Source organism: Panthera pardus, unplaced genomic scaffold (assembly GCF_024362965.1).
Source record: "Panthera pardus isolate Hobbes unplaced genomic scaffold, ASM2436296v1 HiC_scaffold_24, whole genome shotgun sequence".
NCBI lineage: Eukaryota > Metazoa > Chordata > Mammalia > Carnivora > Felidae > Panthera > Panthera pardus.
Genome location: NW_026526810.1, coordinates 97,422,585 through 97,443,860, shown reverse-complemented (window position 1 = coordinate 97,443,860; position 21,276 = coordinate 97,422,585). Strand labels below are relative to the sequence as shown.

Genomic DNA, 21,276 nt, shown 5'->3' with positions numbered 1-21,276 from the left:
AATATTATCCAACCCACAAAAATGACCAACATCCTTTTATCTTGAGCGACTAACGGCTGCTTCTTTATCAATTACAACACTAACCTTGGTCTAGTCTTCTCTTCTAGATAAGATTTATTAAGAAAACCAATCACACAATTAATCACCACTTCTTGACCACATCCAATCTACAGCAAAACCCACTTCCTTAAACCCTCCCTAAAATCATCTAACAAGCTCAAATCTGAGTCCTAACATTTTTAAATTAATCAACTTAGAATTATAATACTTGATACAAGCTTGATTTATTTTTATTTTTAAATTTTATTTACTTATTTTAACATTTATTCATTTTTGAGAGAGAGAAAGAGACAGAGTCTGAGTGGAGGAGGGGCAGAGAGAGAGCGAGACACGGAATCCGAAGCAGGCTCCAGGCTCTGAGTTGTTAACACACAGCTCGACACAGAACTCCAACCCATGAACCGTGAGATCATGACCTAAGCCGAAGTCAAGACACTTAACTGACTGAGCCACCCCGGTGCCCCGATACGAGCATGATTTCGAATAAATGTAATAGACAAACCACCTGCACCATTGGGAGCTTCAGGCCTGCCTCCCTGCCCATGGTCTGCAGGATGTTTCCATAAAATCCTGGGCTACTGCTGTTTCCAGAGGCGGTGCCTTGGACTTTCATGAATTCATCTAACACTCTCTTGATGAATGCCCCATGGTAACATCCCTTACTGTGTTCTCCCTCACTGCAAATGAGCAATAAATCCAACCTGTTCAACTACACATAGGATCTTGGTGACCCTTGCCTGAAGTACTGACACAGCTAGTAAAGCACTGGAGATGTTAAAAGTCTTGGAAAATTCAGATAAAAGGTATGCTTTGTAACCATTTGTTTTATATATACCATTTTCTTTGGTTCTTCACAACATTGATCTTTTTGAACCATGGAAATAAATTTCAATAGTAAGAAAATACGTTTTCTGCTTACCTGACATTCCATCCATAGTAATGTACCAAGTATAAAACTTCTCCATCATCAATTTCAGTGCTTTTAATACTAGCTTCATAGATTTTCTGCGTTTTTCCTCGACCATATTTTACTTTCACTTTGGTTCCTGTTAGGCAGGGTTCCATGTCTTCCTCATCTTCCTCCCCATCAGAGTCACATTTGCTTTCAGTTTCTTCCCTGCAGCAAGTTATAAATTGATAATGCTACTAATAATTTAATGGAGAACTAATATATGCTAAAAGAATTCAACATGTAGAATAGTTAAAACCTAAGTATTACCTTAATAGCATGTCAGTGGAGGAGGAGAAGAAGGAGGAGAAGGAGAAGATTTTTATGAACTACCTACTAAGGAATTTATTTATTATGTAACGGTGCACTGTACCACAAGTAAATCCATATTTCTTAAAGGCCAATCAATCACAGTTGATGATGTACTCAAATTAATCAGTTTTGATAAAGTAAGAGCCATGTGCTTTGAAAAAGTCTTTAGGATTCATATTGAAGTGCCACCTTATTATGTGAAAATTATCGAAAGATAGTTTCTAACTTCCTGCAACTAAATTGTCTTGAATCTACTTTACTACCACTCTGCTCAATTTAGAATGGTCTTTAGCATAACTGTTTTTATTTTAGTGGGCAGAATAATGAACAAGGGCTATCTACCTCAGTAACTATATCTTTTAAACTAGTTTATATTTTAAAGGTTTTCCTACCGTAACAAAGAAGCAATAGATATTTGAATATTAGGTCACTTGTTGAAACTGTGGGATAGCACCAGGAGAACAAAGCTTTGTGTATCTCATACTGATTTCTGTTGTGTTTTTACTCCTCTCCCACCAGCTTTTGTTTAAAATAATCAGGTATAAAAGAGATTGACATAGGGAGGTCTGACAATATTTCAGTATTTTTTATAAACAAAACATTTTGTATTAACCCTCCAAGGATTCAGAAGAGATCTACACCAAAGATCATCCTAATATCATGAGTGGTAAATGTTTCTTTCAGAGGAGGCATTATGCTCTAATAAACGTGGGGCATTCATCTGGGGAGCACTAGGGGAACCGACATGAAGAAGCTTTGACAACCTCATTTGCCCTGGGAAATGTTTTATCTCGAAGGACACATTCAATATTATAGCCTGATAAGGTAATTTCAAAATATTAAGAAACTACTTAAAACAGAAATGTCTACAGATAAAAAAATCTCCCGTTTCCATGATTCCTGTTACAGAATGAGAATACGAACTATGTTTGTCTATATATTCAATCTTTATTTAATAGAAGGGTGTATTTTTTTTCATATTCAAGTCTGAAATTTTCTCTGAAACAATTATTCTATTTACATAGCAACTATAAAGGCTTTTAAAACCACATATTACATATATATATAGATATATATACACACACATCTATATATATACATATATACACATATATACATATATATACATGTATTACATGTTTTATGTATTAAATACATATTACACATATTTTGATGCTTATTTTTAATAAAACTTCAAACTATAATTAGCCCTGATTTAAGTGGTTCACTTTTGCTTAAATTTATTGTCCAAATATTTGAAATTCTGCACTCACATCATTATATTCAACTCCAATTTTCTCCTCCCAGTTTTCCTAATCCTATTTCGATACAGAACTTTCTTTATTCACTCATCTAATTCACATGTAATTGTGATAGCTCTTGTACCTATTTGGACTGAATCATAAAATCACCTCTCCCACTCACCAATCATTCCTATTTTTACAAGTATTTTCTCAATGGTTAATTTTTAGATGGGTGTCAGCCACTAGTTGGATGCAGCAGGCTACTTTTTCCCAATTTTACTTAAACTTCTAGAAAATTTGTCATCATATAATGTAGTAATCAAAAAGTAACTATGGAGAAGAGCTCATGTTACAAGAATGTGTGTTATGCTGTTGTTGCTGAATTAAGATTCATTTTTTAGTAGCATATAAAAATTAGTAAATCCATTTGACAACACAGAAATGGCCAACTAAACACAGTCGGACATTAATTTGCTCTAGCTGGACTGCCTAATCTTTGGTAATGTTTAAGTCAGTTCAGTCCATACATGTATAATACATGGAAAAAAAATACCAACACTCAACAGCAAACAGAATGGACATTAAAAAACTGAAATTTATTGGTGTGATGTGGGGCAAGAATGTATTTTCCAAACTAGCATCAGGGGTGCATGCCACTTATTCTAATACAATAACTTGAAAAGAAAAATGTCTTAGATAAAGCTAACACACAGAAACATCTGCTAGTACTGTGCACCCATGTGTTTGTTAGCTTTCCCACATTGTACCTTTTTTAAAATGGAATTTTTGCTGTCGCTGTTTCCTCTTGTCCACTTCCTCCATTTTTCTCCAGCTCCCTTCCCTGCTGTCAACTGCAGGACCTTTCTTTTGACTGGGTGGCGCAGCCTTCTGTGAGGCCACTGTTTAGGGCACAAGTGCTATTAAAATGGTGCGACCAGTATATTCTCCAATTCCGAAAGGCGATACACATCATCTTCACAATGTGTCTCACCTTCACTAGACAAGAGGAACGGAAGTCCCAATAAGAAAACATTCCCTCAAACCTGAATCTCTAAGCAGGATCAGAGCGCTGCTGTACCCCAGACAGGTGCTTCTGGAGAACAAATATAAGATAATGTACCTCTCTTGGCTTTTTTCTTCCTCTTCATCTGAGTCTTTATCAGAATCCTCCTGCTTTTTAATTTTCTTCTCCTTTTGCTTTGGTGTATTTTTTCTCCCCAGCAGTAACTCGTTTTCTTTTCTCTCCACGGTTTCATAGTCCTCAACTACATCTTTATTCTCTGTATCGTTGTCTTTCAATTTGTCTTCTGTCTTGTCTTCTTCAATTTCCTTTTTAATAGAATTTGCATCTCGAGCTATTCTCCTTCGTCCCTAGAAGGGGTAAAAGCTTTAAAATAGCTATCACTACAAATGGGGAAAAAGGCAGAAAATGTTTCTTTTTCGTAAAGTTTCACAGCAATAACTAGTCTTCTCTCAGGCTTGAGACATAACAATGACAGCCCATCAATTCCTGGGCACTTTTCCTTTCAACCCATATAAATTACTTAATTATGTCCATGTCTACTATGATCCTTGGCTACATACTACATTAGAAGTAAAAATCTCTTCCTTTGTTCACATTATTTTATCTCACTTTTGTATTTCTTGACTACAATAAAATTTTAATTGAATCAGAGTTGACATGTTATGTTAATTTCAGGTGTACAACACAGTCAACTGACAATTATATACATTATGCAGTGCTCACCATGGTTAAGTATAATCACCATTGGTTACCAGTTATCCCAATAGTATTGAATATATCCCTTATGCTGTACTTTTCATTCCTGTGACTTATTTTATAACTCCAAGTTTGCACCTCTGAATCCCCTATACTTACTTAGCCCATCCGCCCACTCCCTCCCTCTGGCAAACACTATTCTCTGTATTCATCAGTCTGTTTCTCTTTTTTCGCTTATTCTTTTTTCTTTTTGAGATTCTACTTGTAAGTGAAATCATATGGGATTTGTCTTTGTCAGACTTATTTCACTTAGCATGTTTTATCCCACTTGCAATATTTCTTGGCTACAATGAATGTTCTAAAATAATTAACTAAACATCAATGATACAGGTTAATAACAGTACTTTTAAAAGATTAACCAGCAATATATATATATATATATATATTATGGACTCTTAAAGCTCTGTGGTCTCTAATTCCACCATTTTTAAGATAAAATTTACATTATCACTCTATTTCTGTGTGACTACATTTTAAAAGGATTGAATTACATCAATGGCCAACAAGTGAGCGGATTTCTTTGAATGAGTATCTAGAGAGCTCACTAGGCCGGCAGGAACTTGTCTTCCCCCAGAAGCTTTCATCTAGCCTCTTGCATGCTCGACTGACCACGAAACTGGTGAGCCATTTTATTCTGTCCTAAGTTCTCCTTCAAGTCCACTTCTACACACTGGCAGAGTTCCCCTCTACTTGGAATAAAGTGAGGACAGAAAAGGGGCCAACAACTCAGCACTAGAAAACATTATATCTCAGTATAATACGTTTTCCCTAGTTCCTATGTGTTATTTAAACTTCAAAGTTAGAAAATAAGTTTATTTTTTTTTTATCACAAAGAACTAAAGGGTAGGTTCCATGAAGACAAGGACTCTCTTATTCACTTCTATATCCTATGCACATAGCAGGTGTTCTTTATTTTTTTAAGTAAATTTTTATTTAGTTTTATCTTTTATTTTTATAAAGTTTATTTATTTATTTATTTTGAGACAGAGAAAGCATGAGCAGGGGAGGGGCAGCAAGAGAAGGCAGGCTGTGCACTGCCAGCACAGAGCCCAGCACGGGGTCGAACTCAGGAAATTGTGAGATTGTGACCTGAGCTCAAACCAAGAATCAAACGCCTACCCATCTGAGCCACCCAGGCGCCCCAGCATATGTTCTTTAAATACTTGTAGGTAAATGAATGAAAAGAACTGTTCTCTATCAAACTTCAGGCCTGTATACCTGTGTTTCAGAAATCCCATTTTAATTTTTAATTTTGATTAATTTATTTAAATAGTTTTTAAATAATTTCTTTAAGTTTATTTATTTTGAGAGAGAGAACAGAAGCAGGGGAGGAGCAGAGAAAGAGGGAGAGACAGAATCCCAAGAGGCTCAGGGCTGCCAGTGCAGAGCCTGACGTGGGGCTTAAACTCACGAGTCATGAGATCATGACCTGAGCTGAAATCAAGAGTCAGATGCTTAAGTGACTGAGCCACCCAGGCCCCCATTTATTTATTTTGAGAGAGAGAGAGAGAGAGAGAGCACACACGTGAGCAGGGGGAAGAGCAGAGAGAGAGAATCCCATGCAGGCTCTGTGCTGTCAACACAGAGCCCAATGAGAGGCTTGACCCCACCAGTCATGAGATCATGACCTGAGCCAAAATCAAGAGTCAGACACTTAACCGATTGGGTCACCCAGGTGCCCCTATTTATTTATTTAAGTAATCTCTGCCCCCAGTGTGGGGCTTGAACACAGGACCCTGAGATCAAGAGTCACATGCTCTTCCCAGTGAGCCAGCCAGCTGCCCCAGAAATCCCATTTTTAGAAGTTGCCCCTCATTCATTCAGACAAACAAGGAATTTTTATAAGCATATTTATTACAGCATTTTGTAATCATAAAAAATTGGAGAAAATCTTAAGGAAGGTAAATTTATGGAATATCCATAATATGCAGTACTCTACAGGTATTTTACATAAGATGAGAAACATCTTTATGTAACATCTTTTTATGTTAAGTTTTAAATAAAACTTAAAAAAAAAAAAGATGAGGAACATCTTTATGTAATGACAAGAAAGTATGTCCAAAATACATATAATGGGAGTTATTATTCAGTCTTAAAAAGGAAGGAAATTGTGACACATACACAGACTCAACCTGCAAGACATTATACTGAGTGAAATAAGCCAGGCACAAAAGGACAAATACCGTATGATTCCACTTATATGAAGTACCCAGAGTAGTCAAATCAGAGACAGAAAGTAGAATGGCTGTTGCCACAAGCTGGGGGAGAGAGGAATGGGAAGTTACTGTTTAATGATGAGTTTCAGTTTTGCAAGATGAAAAAAGTATTGGAGATGGACGGTGGTGATGACTGCACGACATGTGAATGTAGTTAATGCCACTGAACCATACACTTAAAAGTGGCTAAGATGATAAATTATATGTGTACTTACCACAGTTTTTTACAATTAAAAAAAATGAAAAAGAAATGAAACAAACCAATTTGAATGTTTCATGAAATTCACTAGAAGATTCCATTTACTGGATGATGGTCAGAATAGACAGTTGTTTATTTTTTTTAACGTTTGTTTATTTTTGAGAAAGAGAGAGAAAGAAAAGTGCGAGTAGGGAAGGGGCAGAGAGAGGGAGACAGAGGATCCAAAGCAGGCTCTTGGTGACAGCAGACCCCGACGCAAGGCTCGAACTCATGAACCATGAGATCATGACCTGAGCTGAAGTCGGACACTAAACCAAATGAGCCACCAGGTGCCTCAAAATGGACAGTTTTAAAAAATGGTTTCTGAGCAACTAAAAGAGGTAAGAGGAGATTTCATCTCCTCTTTCATTAAATAGGATTTCACTGAAAAATAAGACATAATAGAAACTGAACTTCTTTGATAATGTGATAATTTTTTCTCCTAAAATTTAATAAATCCTATGTAGACATCATTTAGCAATGATCAAAATAATGGATGACAACTTCTGCAAAGGACTTAAATAATAATGGAGAAGAGCAGAGTTAGAAGATAAAAGCAGTGTGCACATGACTAGAAAATAAGATGAAGGCATAATAAACTGCCTCAAGAATTTTATGTGCAGTGTGCTATGAGGTAACAGAGAATGAAAAGATCCCATCCAGTTGGAGGCACAGGAATTATAAGGAAGAGATTCATTCATTCAACAACTATTTAGTAAGTTCTTAATGTAGATGAAGTACTATTCTAGATGCCTGGGATCTGTCAATGAACAGAAAAAACACTAATCCCTGCCCTCATGGAGTGTGAATCCAGTGCAGAGTGGGGTAAAAGAAACAAATATAATAAAGAGAATATAAGTAAGTAAATTACAAGTAAAAGGAGCAACATTAGAGGGACTGCAAATGCCAAACAGATAAGGCAGATTACAATTTTAGATAAGGTGACCAGGATAGGCTTCAGTGAAGTGACTTTTTAAAAATTAAAAAAAAAATTTTTTTCTAGAAAGCGAGTGAGAAGGACAGAGGGAGGGAGAGAATTCCAAACGGACTCCATGCTCAGCGCAGAGCCCACTGTGGGACTCGATCCCACAACCCTGGGATCAAAACCCTGGCCAAAATCAAGAGTCAGACACTCAACCAACTGAGCCACTCAGCCACCCCCAGCGAGGTGACTTTTTAGCTAGACTTAAAGGAGGTGAATATTTGAGACTGACCCCAGATGAGAATGACTTAAACAGACATAAATAGAAAACAACAGGAGAAGTGGTTTTTCAGGAAGAGTAACAGGCATATTTAGAAAAAAACAGGCAGGGGCGCCTGGGTGGCTCAGTCAGTTAGGCGTCTGACTTTGGCTCAGGTCATGATCTCACATCCCGTGAGTTCAAGCCCCGAGTCGGGATCTGTGCTGACAGCTCAGAGCCTGGAGCCTGCTTCAGATTCCATGTCTCCCTCTCTCTCTGCTCCTCCACTGCTCACACTCTCTCTCTCTCTCAAAATAAAGATTAAAAACAAAACAAAAAAAATTTTTTTAAGGAAAAAAACAGCCAGGCTAGTCTGCCTAAAGCACAACTCAATACTAGAAAACAAACTAGGTTCACTGAAGTATTTTTGTGTATATCTTAAAATGTCCATAATGAAAAATTTTAAGTAATGTTTAAAATAAACCAGATAAAACTAATTATTAACTACTTACCCTTGGAGATTTTAATTCTATTTCTTCTCTTTCACTTTCACTGTTTGAATCAATATTCTCCTCAGGTTCACTCTTCACTTCTACTAAAGGCATTTCTTGATCTACTTTTAGAGCCTCTTCCATTGATTCTTCTAACTCTTTTTTTTCCTCTTTTACTTTTGGTTCATGGTGGTGAACAGTTCTGAACTGAATATTTGCAGAACGGCAGTATTCCTCAAAACCATAGAGATACCTAAACAAACAATATTTCATTTTAGAAAATCTTAGTCTTTACATTAACTTGAATACTATATTATTAAACATTTTATTTTTAAAAAGTAAAACTTAAGACTTTTTTTTAAAGTACTTTTTTTATGGTACTAACTTCTTGGTTTTATACAGGATTTATAAACAGAAATATTGATCATACAATTTCTTCCTAAAAAATCTATGCTTGTGATAACTGAACATAGCTATCATAGTTCTGATATGAAAGTTGTTCACCACAGAAGATATAGCTCTAGAACACCTATCATCATTTCAGACTGCATCCCTAACTCTGAAAAGGAAATTTAGGACAACATGAAAAATGGAGTAAAGCAGACTTGGTGCAATGAAATAATGTTCAATCCCAATCATCTATTAACCTGAACTTTTTTGTACACTTTCTCTCACTTTAATGTTCTTTGATTGATGTGTTCTTGTTTAACTGTTAACAAATTAAACGGAAAATCTTCCCTGTAATATGTATTCTTTGATGAATAAACTATACTACTTACTTTCTATAAGCAGTTTTTACATTGTAGGAAGCAGCTGAATTCAAAATAGGAATGCCAAGGTCCATATAAATTTGCTTCCATACAGCACCACTATCAATCTGGAAAATTAAGTTTTTATTTGTTAACATTTACAAAGGGAAATAATCTTTACACTAACATTCTATGTTCATTAAGAAAATGTGTTTATTACCTAAAGTGCAGAACAGTACATTAGATGATTTAACTTTTTCATTACATCCTTACTTACATTGTCACATCCACCTTGATGATAAACCAGTCTAAAGAGTTTGAAGAGATTGAGATCTTTATAGCCCAAAACAGGTGGTTTGTTGATTGGAGTACCTTTTTAATATCAGAAAGTAGAAATAAAATTTTTATTCAAATGGAAAATACTGTTACAAAGCTATCAATACAAAGCTTTCCAATTTCTCATTTCCCAAGTTTTATTAATCAGAAGCATCTATTTAAAGAACCTTTAATTATGTAAGACAACATAAAATATTCTCTATATTCTTTATGAAGTATTGTGATGCTCTTTAGATTCACTTCTATGACTAATAAGATCACCTCTCTCACAACTAATATAATCACCTGTCAGTGGACTGGGTACAAGTAAAACCTACAACTACAAGGTACAGCTAACAATGATGTTGGCTCAAGAGGCCTCTGTAAGAATATACACAATTATACAGATGTAATTTAGACATGGATCCATTTTCCCTGCTTTAACACAAATATTAAAACTGCTGACAGTAATCTGAAGGATGATTTCTGAAAGCCACAGAGTTTCTAGGACAAATTTGTCTCAGGATTTTCTAGGACTAATATAATGTCAAAAAGTAGAATTTATAAAGGCTGTATTTCTTTTAACTCTATTCAAAATCCTATTCTATTTACATAGGACTTGATCTCCTAATTTGTTTCATTTTTGAGATCAAGGATGAGGCTAGTTTATTACTGCAAACTGCAGTTTGCAGTAATTACTGCATTAGTAATTAATGGATATGTAAATTAATATTATGACTGTTCACCTTCCATTAGTGAAATATTATTATAGTATTTTTTGGTTTTATTAAGTCCCAAGTAGGCTAAATATAATTATATCCAAACTATTTTCCTATACATTTCTGCTCAAAATAGATAATGGTTGTTTTTATTTCAAATGCTTAATTATTTTCAACTGTAACTGATTCTTAGGCTTTACTTGAAATCCAAATCCACGATTCTAACAAAAATAATGCATAAACCTAGAATGTAAAACTGTAAAAGAAATGACTGCTTTTTTTTTTTTTTTAAGGAGGCTCCACAGTAGGTGTTCAACACAAGGCTTGAACTCACGACCCTGAGAACAAGACCTGAGCTAAGATCAAGAGTCAGACACTTCACTGACTGAGCCACCCAGATGTCCCAGAAATTACTGCTTTTAAATAATGAGCATGAAATACCTCTGTCTTCCATAAACTTATAAAGCTGTTGGAGGAAGTTGTCCCTCTCTTCAGGATCAAGTTCTTCCTCAGGCTGTAAAGGTAAAATATATAAATATATAGAATAATGAATAGAGCAAGATATATCGTCTTCTTTTTTTGTTTGTTTTATGAACCCAGTGTAAGAGGAACTTTGACGGAGCTGGAAAATATGAATTTCCTCCAAACTTTACAATGCCAGATTTTAAGTCATATTTTCATAGAGCTGATCTCATACAACTGTCAAGATACACCATCTCTACCTTTTACCCATCTATCACTCCAACCCTACCCTTGAATATAAGGACTAAGATGGCCATGAGGAAAGGTTAGGAATTGGTTAAGAGTGTCTTCACCTCATTTGTTTTGTTTTTTTAAAAAAATCCATCAAAATACCATGTGGCCCACACAAATGTATTGACAGATGAGCACAATAATTACAAACATATTTATTATTTTAAAATAACCCACATACAAACATTAAAATTTCGTTATTGTTGAATGACTATAAACCAGAGGTTGCAAAGTCACATGGCAAAGGTTTTTTGTTTGGATAGCACAACGGTTTAAAGAAATGCATATACAACTACATTTAAATGATATTTTGTCCCAGGCCCCGCAATCCCTTCTTGTATCACATAAGTCTGCATTTTTCATTTGCCCTCTTGCATGGCCTTTTAAATAAGACTTTGCAACCCTTGAAAATAAGAAAATGAAAATTACTTCTTAGGAAAGGAAACTAGATACATAACTACAAATTAGTTCCTGGGAATGGGAAAACAATGGAAATATTCATGTAAAAAAACCTACTTCTACAAATACCAATTTAAATTTTATTTTCTTACTAATTATATAAACCTATACAATGCTGAACTTGGCTCTAGTCAAATAGATTTTGATAAAATATTCCCTTTCCTGATAGACTACTTCTAAACTAATATGTGGGAAAATTCTGATTTAAAATTTAGAAATACTATGGAAAAACAAACAAAACACTAATATCTTTGGCCCATATTAAATTATTATAATTTAATTTCAGAGTACTGTTTTTCTATGTTCTAAAAGAAAAATTTAGATTTTTGTCATTCAAAGCATATGTCTTTGCATATTCAAAGCAAAAGCAACTATCAGCCAATAAGTATTGAGCATTCACAGTCTACAGGTTCCTTAAAATGATGTATTAAGAATTTTAATCACTAATAATATAGCAGCCAGAATCAATACACATGTAGTTGATTAAAATATATAATTTTAAAAAACCATGAGGCAATCAAGGGGAAGAGAATAAAATCTTTTAGTACATTCATTCAGAATGAGCACGGGAGTACTTTCAGTTTGAACAAATGTAAAGAAACGTTAAGTCAAAGTTGTAAGCCTCACCAACGAGCAACATATAGAATTAATCAGTACAGAATTAATAGGGGTCATTACTAAACGTTCAGATCAAAAGATGGCAGTTTTTTCCCCATGTGAATTTTAAAAGTCTTGCTTTTGCAAGGTTATTAGAACAACTCCCAATGAGTTAACTCAAGAAAGAAAGTAATTCAGCAGCCCAAGAATCATTGCAGTATTATTTTTAAGGACTTTGGTATAGGGGAAAAAAGTAACACCTTATGCCAGACTGCCTCTATGCTTTGCCTGTCCTTCATAATTGCAATATTCTCTCCTCAAACCAACACCTCATTTCCAGTATTTATGATCTGGCAGAATTCAAATAAGACCATTGTATCTAGTATATGTAAAAAGTATTTTTTCAAAAGGCACTGATTTGAAATCAAAATTTCTTCCAAAAACAAGTAAACAAAATGAGCCCATCAACTGCAAATTAGGTATTAAGGTTGTAGTAAACATTTCATAAATTATTACTAAGAATATAGTTTTAAGTATATAGATAAAATTTGGTGTTTTAAATACATTTGACTTAAAAGTTAGCAAGGGTGCCTGGGTGGCTCGGTCAGCAAAGCCTCTGACTCTTGATTTTGGCTCAGGTCATGATCTCAACGTTTTGTGAGGTTGAACCCTGAATCACGGAGCCAGCTTGAGAGTCTGTCCCTTTTATTTGCCCCTCCTCCACTCATGCCAGTTCTCTCTCTCTCTCTCTCTCTCTCTCTCTCTCTCTCAACACCCCCAAAATAAATAAACATTAAAAAAAAAGTTAGTGGATGCCCAAGAGTGTATTAAGTACCGTGAGAAATTATGGCCATAAAATTCTAAGGTCAGGTGCAGTTATCAGATGTGAAAAGAAGACATAGATGAATAAAAAATTCTGCTTATAAATAAATACCTGCTTGAGAGGAAATTTACTTTCCATAAGAAAAGGGTAAAGTTATAAACAGTTTTTAAATTTACCTGATGGTCTTTGCAAAAATTAAAACTGCTTCATCTCTCATAACAAGTAATTCTTCACAATCTTTTTTTCGAATAGCTGTGTTGTCAGTCACCTTGAACTATAAACTGCATATGCTAGAAAATGCCTCCAGCTAGAAGAATCTGCCTCTATGGCTTTTGTATGGGGTCTCAAGGTATTTTTTTTTTTTAATGCAAAGCTCTTTTTTTTTTTTTTTTTTTTTAGATTTACTTATTTAAGTAATCTTTGTGTCCAACGTGGGGCTTGAACTCATGACCCTGAGATCAAGAGCTGCATGTTCTACTCACTGAGCCAGCCAGGTGCTCCTGGCACCTGGTATTTTCATACCTATAGCATCTCTCTCCTGGTCAATAACCAGAAGGTATTGCATTCTTCAAGGGTTTTAAAGTGGAAGGGAGAAGGTTATAATAATGAGAGGGAAAGTCCTCTAGACTGCTGATAAGCCTTCTTCCCTTCAGTCAAGCATGTGAAGGGGACTTATGCACCCAGTAAAATGTCAGAATGGAGAACAGGGTTAAGGATATAGAAGAGGCACGCTATAAGATCATAATTTCAAGAAATTTACAACTTTAGTTAGCATCAGTATATACTACCTAGTGTTACAAAAGGTAGTTGTGCATCTACCTATATATACTAGTAAATTGTGAATTTTCTGACTTTAGAAACTATCTTCACATTCAATTCAGACACTTACTGATGGCTAACATGCAGGAGTCTGGGAGGGATATACAAAAGATGCTGTGATTAAAATGAGAGGAGGTAGTACTTTCTACTCTGACCCTCTGAGTCTAACAGAGGGTACAGGAATGTAAAACAAGCCAATGTGATATAATGGTAAAAATGCTGCAAAATACATAAAAATACAAGAAGGATGAGTGGTTGGTTCAGCTGGGGATGGTGTGATGGTGGCTCTATTAGGGAAAGCCTCAAAATGTGAACAGCAAATAGCATAAACAGCAAGCAGCATAAACATGAAGCTGGCAAAGGCAGGCTATGATTAAGAAAGGACTTTTTAATGATATGCTGGAGAACTGGAACATGAACCTGAGAGAGGTGAAGAGGAATTATATCAGATTTGTGTTCCTGCCAAGGGGCGCCTGAGTGGCTCAACAGTTAAGCAGCCGACTCTTGATTTCTGCTTGGGTCTCAGTCTGGCAGTTCATGAGATCGAGCCCTGCACTAGGCTTCACAATGGGCATGGAAGTCTACTTGGGATTCTCTCTCTCTCTCTCTCTCTCTCTCTCTCTTTCAAATTAAATAAACAAACAATAACTTAAATTAAATCAAATCAAATCAAAATAAAAGTTCTCTGTCAAGAATGAGTTTGATGGATTGGAAGGGAAAGGGAAGCTCTTTGATGATGGAAAGAAGACCCTCTACTCCAAAAGGAGAAAGAGAGAGATATAAAGGCTGAGACTCTTCTTAGTTGAAGGCTCAGTTATTCATGTTTGTAATCCTCCATGTCCCCCCACGTTGTAAGTGCTAGATAAATTCTGAGGTTAGAGACATACCTATTTTACTCACAATCTTATCACCAGGGACTGGCATTTAGCGTAAGTACTCTGTTATTATGTGAATGAAAACAATGTCTCTGAAAATGAACTAGGGAGATTTTCTTCAATTATTTCACATTAGCTGAGTTTCAGAGCTAGCATTATTGATAATATAAATGCAACAGGAGTCAGATAAAATAAAAAATAATAGCCGCTGAGGATGTTAAGTCACAGGTCGCTGTGGCACAATCACTTATTAGCATTCACTTCATTCTGTCCCTATATACATTAATCAGAAAATGATTATTCATTCAGAAATGGCATGGATTCTAGTTAAAGATGCACTTTCTTTTTAAAAATCTTTATAATAAGATAATACCTTGTTTTTGCTGAGCTATTAACTGGGCTAAGCAACTCTCCAAAACACAAAAGTATACAGAAAGTGTCCAGATTGTCACAATATGTAGTAAAAGATGATGCATGTTACACAGATCCCCTCAAACCCATGAAACTTATACACAATTCTAAAGAGGTCTGGAAAGTTTTTTATCACATAAGAGATTTGAGCCACAAAAGCTGACATTTTGAGAGTGCATAAGGGTGTGACTAAATTTGATTTTTGTAGTTTCCCTGTACTGCACTGTAGGTGAAGTACACATCTTTTGTTGATGGGTATTCCATTGCTCACGAACCCCTACAGGCATCCTTAATAAACTATTAATGATTATACGACACAGTCTTCCTTTCTTAAAAAAAAATATTATATTCCAGTACACCATGCTTATTTTTCCATACCAAAATATACTGTTTTTGTGAATTAATGTTATTTTGGACAACAGCAGCTTCATACACCTACATGCTGCTGCCACAACCCCTCCCCAGTCCTCTTCACGGGCACTCACTTCCCCACCCCACCCCCACCCCACCCCACCCCCGGCACTCCACCACTAGTCTTCTCAACCCTTCAGTTCTTATCACCCCTTGATCTTCCATCCCCCACCCCACCTACTCCAAAACAAAGAGGCTGAACTCGGGAGTATTCCACAGCAGGCAGATTCTGCTGGAGAAAAGGAGGTATTAAGACGGGGCCCTGAAAGCTCTACTCTGGGGAACTAAGTACTACAAGAAGCACACCAGAAGTGGCAACTCTGAAGCCACCTCTGGCTGGAGGACTGACGTGAAAGAATCAGTGATACCAGTAGCTGCTTGGGCTTTTACCGTATAAAGTTTTAAGTGTGAAATATATTGAATAGCCTCATTTGTTTTTAAAACAGTGCAGTAAATGCTAGAACAACTTATTAGTGGGGTTAACGTATAGAACATTTATAGGTCACACTCAACCTTAACTCAGGCAGTGCTTCTATTTGTTCCCACACAGACGTCTGTTGGATTCTTTAAATCTCAGCTATTGCTTATCATTTTCTGAGTTTTTTAAACTTTCCCTTTTATTTTCCCTATTGTATTTAATACTGATAAAGGGAATGGGCAACGCAAAGGTGATACTCAATGTAATGCACCTGGCAACTCAACAAGCAACTTCTGAGCAAAATCCAAGTGTGTGTATATGGGCAGGTGGGGTGTTAAAAAAAAAAAAAAAAAAAAAAAAAAAGTTACATATTGCTGGAGAATAGTGGCAGGGAGAATAGAAAAGTGGGGATGGGTCAAATCTGGAAGGGCCAAACTTATAAAAGGCTATGATAAAAGACCTAATCCTCATCCTGTTGGTGCTGAGGCCATTAAAGGGTTTGTAGAAGGAACCATTTATGTGTTAGAAAGACGTCTTTGAAGAATGGGTTGGAGGGGAAAAGACATATCAGAAGACACCTGAAATAAGTGGGACAAGATACAAAGGAGAAGGAATATTAGTCAAGAACCTTTACTGCAAGTGACAGAAAACTATCCTAAACTAGCTTAAGCCAAAAAGAATTAATTTATAAGCTCACAAAATTATATCAGGAAATGAGACTGCCTACAGAGTGCACTGCCTAAAAAAAAAAAAGAAAGCTATTATGAAGGGAAGGTAAATTACCTTCCAAAATGAACTTTCTAGAACCTTACAACAAATCTTCCAACACTTTATTTCAAATAGCAATATGTTAGGCTAATTGCAAGGCCCACACTCATTCATTTATTCAGAAACTATTTAATGGAGGTTTACTATAAGCCAAGCTCTGTGCTAGTTGGTGGATATTCATATTAGTGGGAAAAGGAAAAAACTACAACGAAGAAACCTGACATCCTGTTTTCATAGACCTTACAATGTAGAGGAGAGAAAAATTTTCTTACAAGTCTGTGAAAATTTCTGTAATCTCTCTATACCTCAAGTTCCTCTCTCATAAAAAAAAATACTGTTGTGAAAATTAAATAAACAATCGTACTTTAAAAGCCACTAAGTCTCCAACACTAAGCTGAGAACTTTATTTGGTGTGGTCATCTTTACCTGTTTGTATCTCCTACAAAAGCTAAATATTTTTTTAAATTTTTTTAATGTTTATTCATTTTTGAGAGAGAGAGAGACAGAGCGTGAGCAGGGGAGGGGCAGAGAGAGGGAGACAGAATCAGAAGCAGGCTCCAGACTCCAAGCTGTCAGCACAGAACCCGACACGGGGCTCGAACCCACAAACCGCGAGATCATGACCTGAGCCAAAGTCAGACGCTTAACCGACTGAGCTGCCCAGGCGTCCCCAAAAGCTAAATATTTTAACTGTGGTATAATGAAAGGTACCTCTTCACTGATGATATATGTTTGCTCTGGCACAATAGAGTCAGAACACCTCAGTGAAATATAACAAATGAAAACCTAAATTTTAAAAAATATCCGTAAACTGAAAACTTAAAAAAGAAAAAGTAAGCCCCCCACAACATTAAGTTGTTAGGTAACTCTGGTGATCGATAGATCAAAATGGGTATCAGTAAAGCCTGGCTCCAAGCAGAATTCTGAAGAACTGTCCAGAAAGTTATCGTATGTAAAAACTATCAGTTGACAATATAGATTTTAGAGGAAAGAAACAGAAAGCGCACAATCGTAATAGGCATAGGTCATTTAGGATAAGGGCTAAATGCCATGACAAGGCCGTATTAAAATATAATAATTAAATCTCAGGTAAATATGAAGGTAAGTAATGTCCAGTATATGACTTGGAGAAAGAGGTGACATTATTCAATATGTCTGAAGTACTGTATTTCAATATAAAAGAATAAATACTGCAACCACTTCTGTGTCCTAAAATCAATTTATTCCAGGAGGAATCCCACTTAGATTTCTCATTTTAAAAAATCTACTAAGGAGCCTGGGTGGCTCAGTCAGTTGAGGATCCGACTGCGGCTCAGGTCATGATCTTGCGGTTTGTGAGTTCGAGCCCCACATCGGGCTCTGTGCTGACAGCTTGGAGCCTGGAGCTTGCTTCGGATTCTGTGTCTCCCTCTCTCTCTGCCCCTCCCCCATTCATCCTCTGTCTCTCTCTGTCTCAGAAATAAATTTAAAAACATTAAAAAAAAAAATCTACTTAGAGTCAGTGCAGAGAACAGACTGGAGAAGGCCAGCAAGGACATGGGAAAGTTACTATTGCATTAGTGTAGGTAAAGGAGAATAGTGGCAGAGAGTAGAAACTGAGGGAAGCAGAAAACCTGAAAGCCATCAAGTAGGCAGAAGAAAGAGGATTTGGTGTCTCATTGGTCAGAGAGGCAAGAATGGGAGGATTAAGGAGACTGCCATGTATCTGGTGTGGGTAACTGGTAGATGTGCTTCTATTCAAATAAACTAGAGACAACCACGGAAAGGACTGCTTTGTGGGCAAAAATGAAAACAGTTCTTGTACATAATGAGTTTGAGAAATAAGAAATCCTCATTGGCAGTTTAATATGAATGTCTAGGGCTGAGAAGAGACATCTTTGATGTACATATAGATTTGGAATCATTACATCACTTAGGAAGTAAACTAGAAAAAAATGTAATGTCATGGATGTCAGGTGATCGAAGAAGGTAGGCATGTCAAAAATGCTGAAAACTGCTAAGGAGTCAAATGAGATCATGACAAAAATTTGTTGGATTTAGTACAGAAAATTTGTTGAAGGTCACTGGTGACCTTAAGTTGTTTTAGCTGTGGGGGGGGGGGTACACACTACAGTGAATTAAGAATGAACAGGAGGTCAGGAAATAGAACAATGTATATAACTGAGCAATCTGGTCCATAAGGGTGAGGAAAGAGGGCAGTATCTGGAGGGGCTGCTAGAAGGTTGGGAGAGAGAGAAGCACGTTTTTAAAAACTGGAGAGAAGGAAACAGAACAGAATAGGCTAGAGATCCTGGAAAGAAAACAGTTCATAGACTAAGATAAGGAAAAAGGGAATGAGATCCAGAGCATTGAGGTCCTCATCATAGAAAAAGGCAATGTAACATATTATCACTTGTACTTAAGGGAAGGAGGGCAGGCAGGTGAGGTATAGTGCATGCTCTCCATCAGAAGCTCCTAGTTTCTTTTTGAAATTGGAGCGGAGTGAGGCAGGGCCAGAGGACACAGGGATTTGATTATAGAAACTGGGAACTGACCAATTGTGTTGAAGGCCCAGCAGATGCTGGTAGTCATAAAATTTAGAGTGTACACTTAAACAGAATATTTCAAGGATCGCATAAGAGGTCATGACATATTCATTATGTGGTAACATATTGTTTTAGAAGTTCAGAAAGCAATGTGACAACAGCCTGCCCAAAACAAATTATTAGAAGATTCTTGAATTACATCAGACTTGACTGAGACTAGTAGTAATTTTCCCCCCTCCTTGAAAAGGTACACACTTTCTACTTTTAATCATCCAACAATGGTTTGGATACTGTCACATCTAAGGCTTTAAATTCACTCAACCCTCTCTCATGCTACCACAACTATGAAATACTTTGATATGAGAAGGGATTTTTTTTTTTGTAAATACATACAAATTTAGCTATAATTGTGTCTACAAATGTGCAATCCTCATTAATCTGATTAGGTGAGCCAGATTTGGTTAGTCTTATGCTAATTTTGTGAGGAAAGATTTTACCAAACATATCAGGACATTTTTGTTTGCTTGCTCAATAAGCTATATTTTAAGACTTTTGCAAATAAGTTATTAAATCTGAATGCAAGCTAAAGTCTCAATTATTGATTGGAAGTTGACTTTATAGGACCTGCTTAGAAACACTTGATTGAGTTATTAGATATACCTAAAACACTAACATTAACTTGAAATTTTTCTTTAAATTTTATTGATTTAGCATAATTTTCCCGAGTTACCAAGCATTTACTCAAAGTGATCTTGACAGATCACTAACAAATGCCTTTACAAAAAGACATAAATACAAACACCACTAGATTTACATATAAGAAAAGAATTCCAGTTTCCATGAATAAAAAAACCACAAGCACTTATGATTTTTGCAATAGTGGAATGTAATTAGGTATGACTGGTATTAGATCCGACAGTAATTCCTAGAAAATTCAAAAATCGGAGAAATGGATGTCAGTACTTCTAAACAAACAAAAAAAGAGTATCTCATAAAAATGCACTAAACTCTTATTTTCATTACTAAATATGAAATTAGAAGAGATTTTTGAAAGGGCCCAACACATAAGGCTACTTATAGCAAACCAAAAGAATAAAACAGCTGCAACTAGTCAAATTCCCTTTTAATAAAAACGTCTTCACCTATTTATTTTATCCTTAGACAACTCTCCTCCATTCATCCAAAGTGAATTTAAGGAAGGAGTAAATGAATAACTGACATCATTACTTATGTTTACATGGACTTTTCAATGAATTTCAAAGCTTAAAAGGAAATCAGGAGTATCTTTTCTAATATAAAATTTTCCTAATAAAAGACATTTAAGTAATACCCACAAAAATATTCTCCAGGGCTTTTTTTGAATGTAATTACCAACAGGTTAAAATTCAGTCATCAAATATAGATAGGACCTACTTCCTGTTAGACTTGCAAGTCTTTTCCACCCAATAACAGTACAAAACATATTTCTTGCACTCCAATCCTGAATCACCAATGCTCAGGAATTCAAAATAATATTAAATAAAAAAGATGCTCTTCCACATGGTAAAGCCATGAATCTCAAATTTCCTTATTTAGACTATTTTAGGGTACTCAAAGCATCAAATATAAAAGACAATGTCCACTGCCCATTAACACTGCAGAAGTATCTAACACTTGTATGATTCTACTGCATAAAATTTACAAACATCAAATTGTAGGCTAAAGTACTGTTACAGTGATTTACAGTCTGTTATAAAAGATCTTTGTGATCATTATAAAGCAACATTAAATTTTCATGACAAGCATACCATTATTATGTTTCAGGAAGAATATGATCTATAGTATAATACGACAAACAGCTTAGCCTCACCTATGTAGTAAAGGCCTGTAATGACTAAGCCAGGTAGGCCCTGGCTTATCAGACTTTAATTCATTTTATACCATACCCACTTTTTCCCCCTTTGTTTTATGTAGATTAAACTGCTTCTCAGTTTATCAGTACACTAAATTTTTTAAAATTACTGTTCAAGACAAATTAGAATGATTCAGCAACTAAATGTTAAGTCCAAGAGCAAGAAATGCAGCTGATTTTTTTTTCTAAAGCAACCAAAATCTCACTCAAGAAATGTACCTCCGTGGCCAGAAAAAAAAAAAAAAAGAGGAATTAGTTCCTGTCAAGCAATT

General features: G+C 35.8%; 1 protein-coding gene across 3 annotated transcripts in view; it reads right to left on the bottom strand.

Annotated features, from left to right (window-relative positions):
* The window catches only part of ARID4A (AT-rich interaction domain 4A), a 65,093-nt gene that overhangs the window by 18,829 nt on the left and 24,988 nt on the right, over nucleotides 1-21,276 (bottom strand). For all 3 annotated transcript variants that reach the window (XM_019451687.2, XM_019451689.2, XM_019451688.2), the window contains exons 12-17: nucleotides 10,696-10,768; nucleotides 9,498-9,592; nucleotides 9,251-9,348; nucleotides 8,493-8,724; nucleotides 3,686-3,936; nucleotides 980-1,177 (exon numbers count right to left, since the gene is read on the bottom strand). In XM_019451687.2, coding sequence (XP_019307232.1) covers nucleotides 980-1,177; nucleotides 3,686-3,936; nucleotides 8,493-8,724; nucleotides 9,251-9,348; nucleotides 9,498-9,592; nucleotides 10,696-10,768 — 947 coding nt within the window. The remainder of the gene's footprint in view (nucleotides 1-979; nucleotides 1,178-3,685; nucleotides 3,937-8,492; nucleotides 8,725-9,250; nucleotides 9,349-9,497; nucleotides 9,593-10,695; nucleotides 10,769-21,276) is intronic.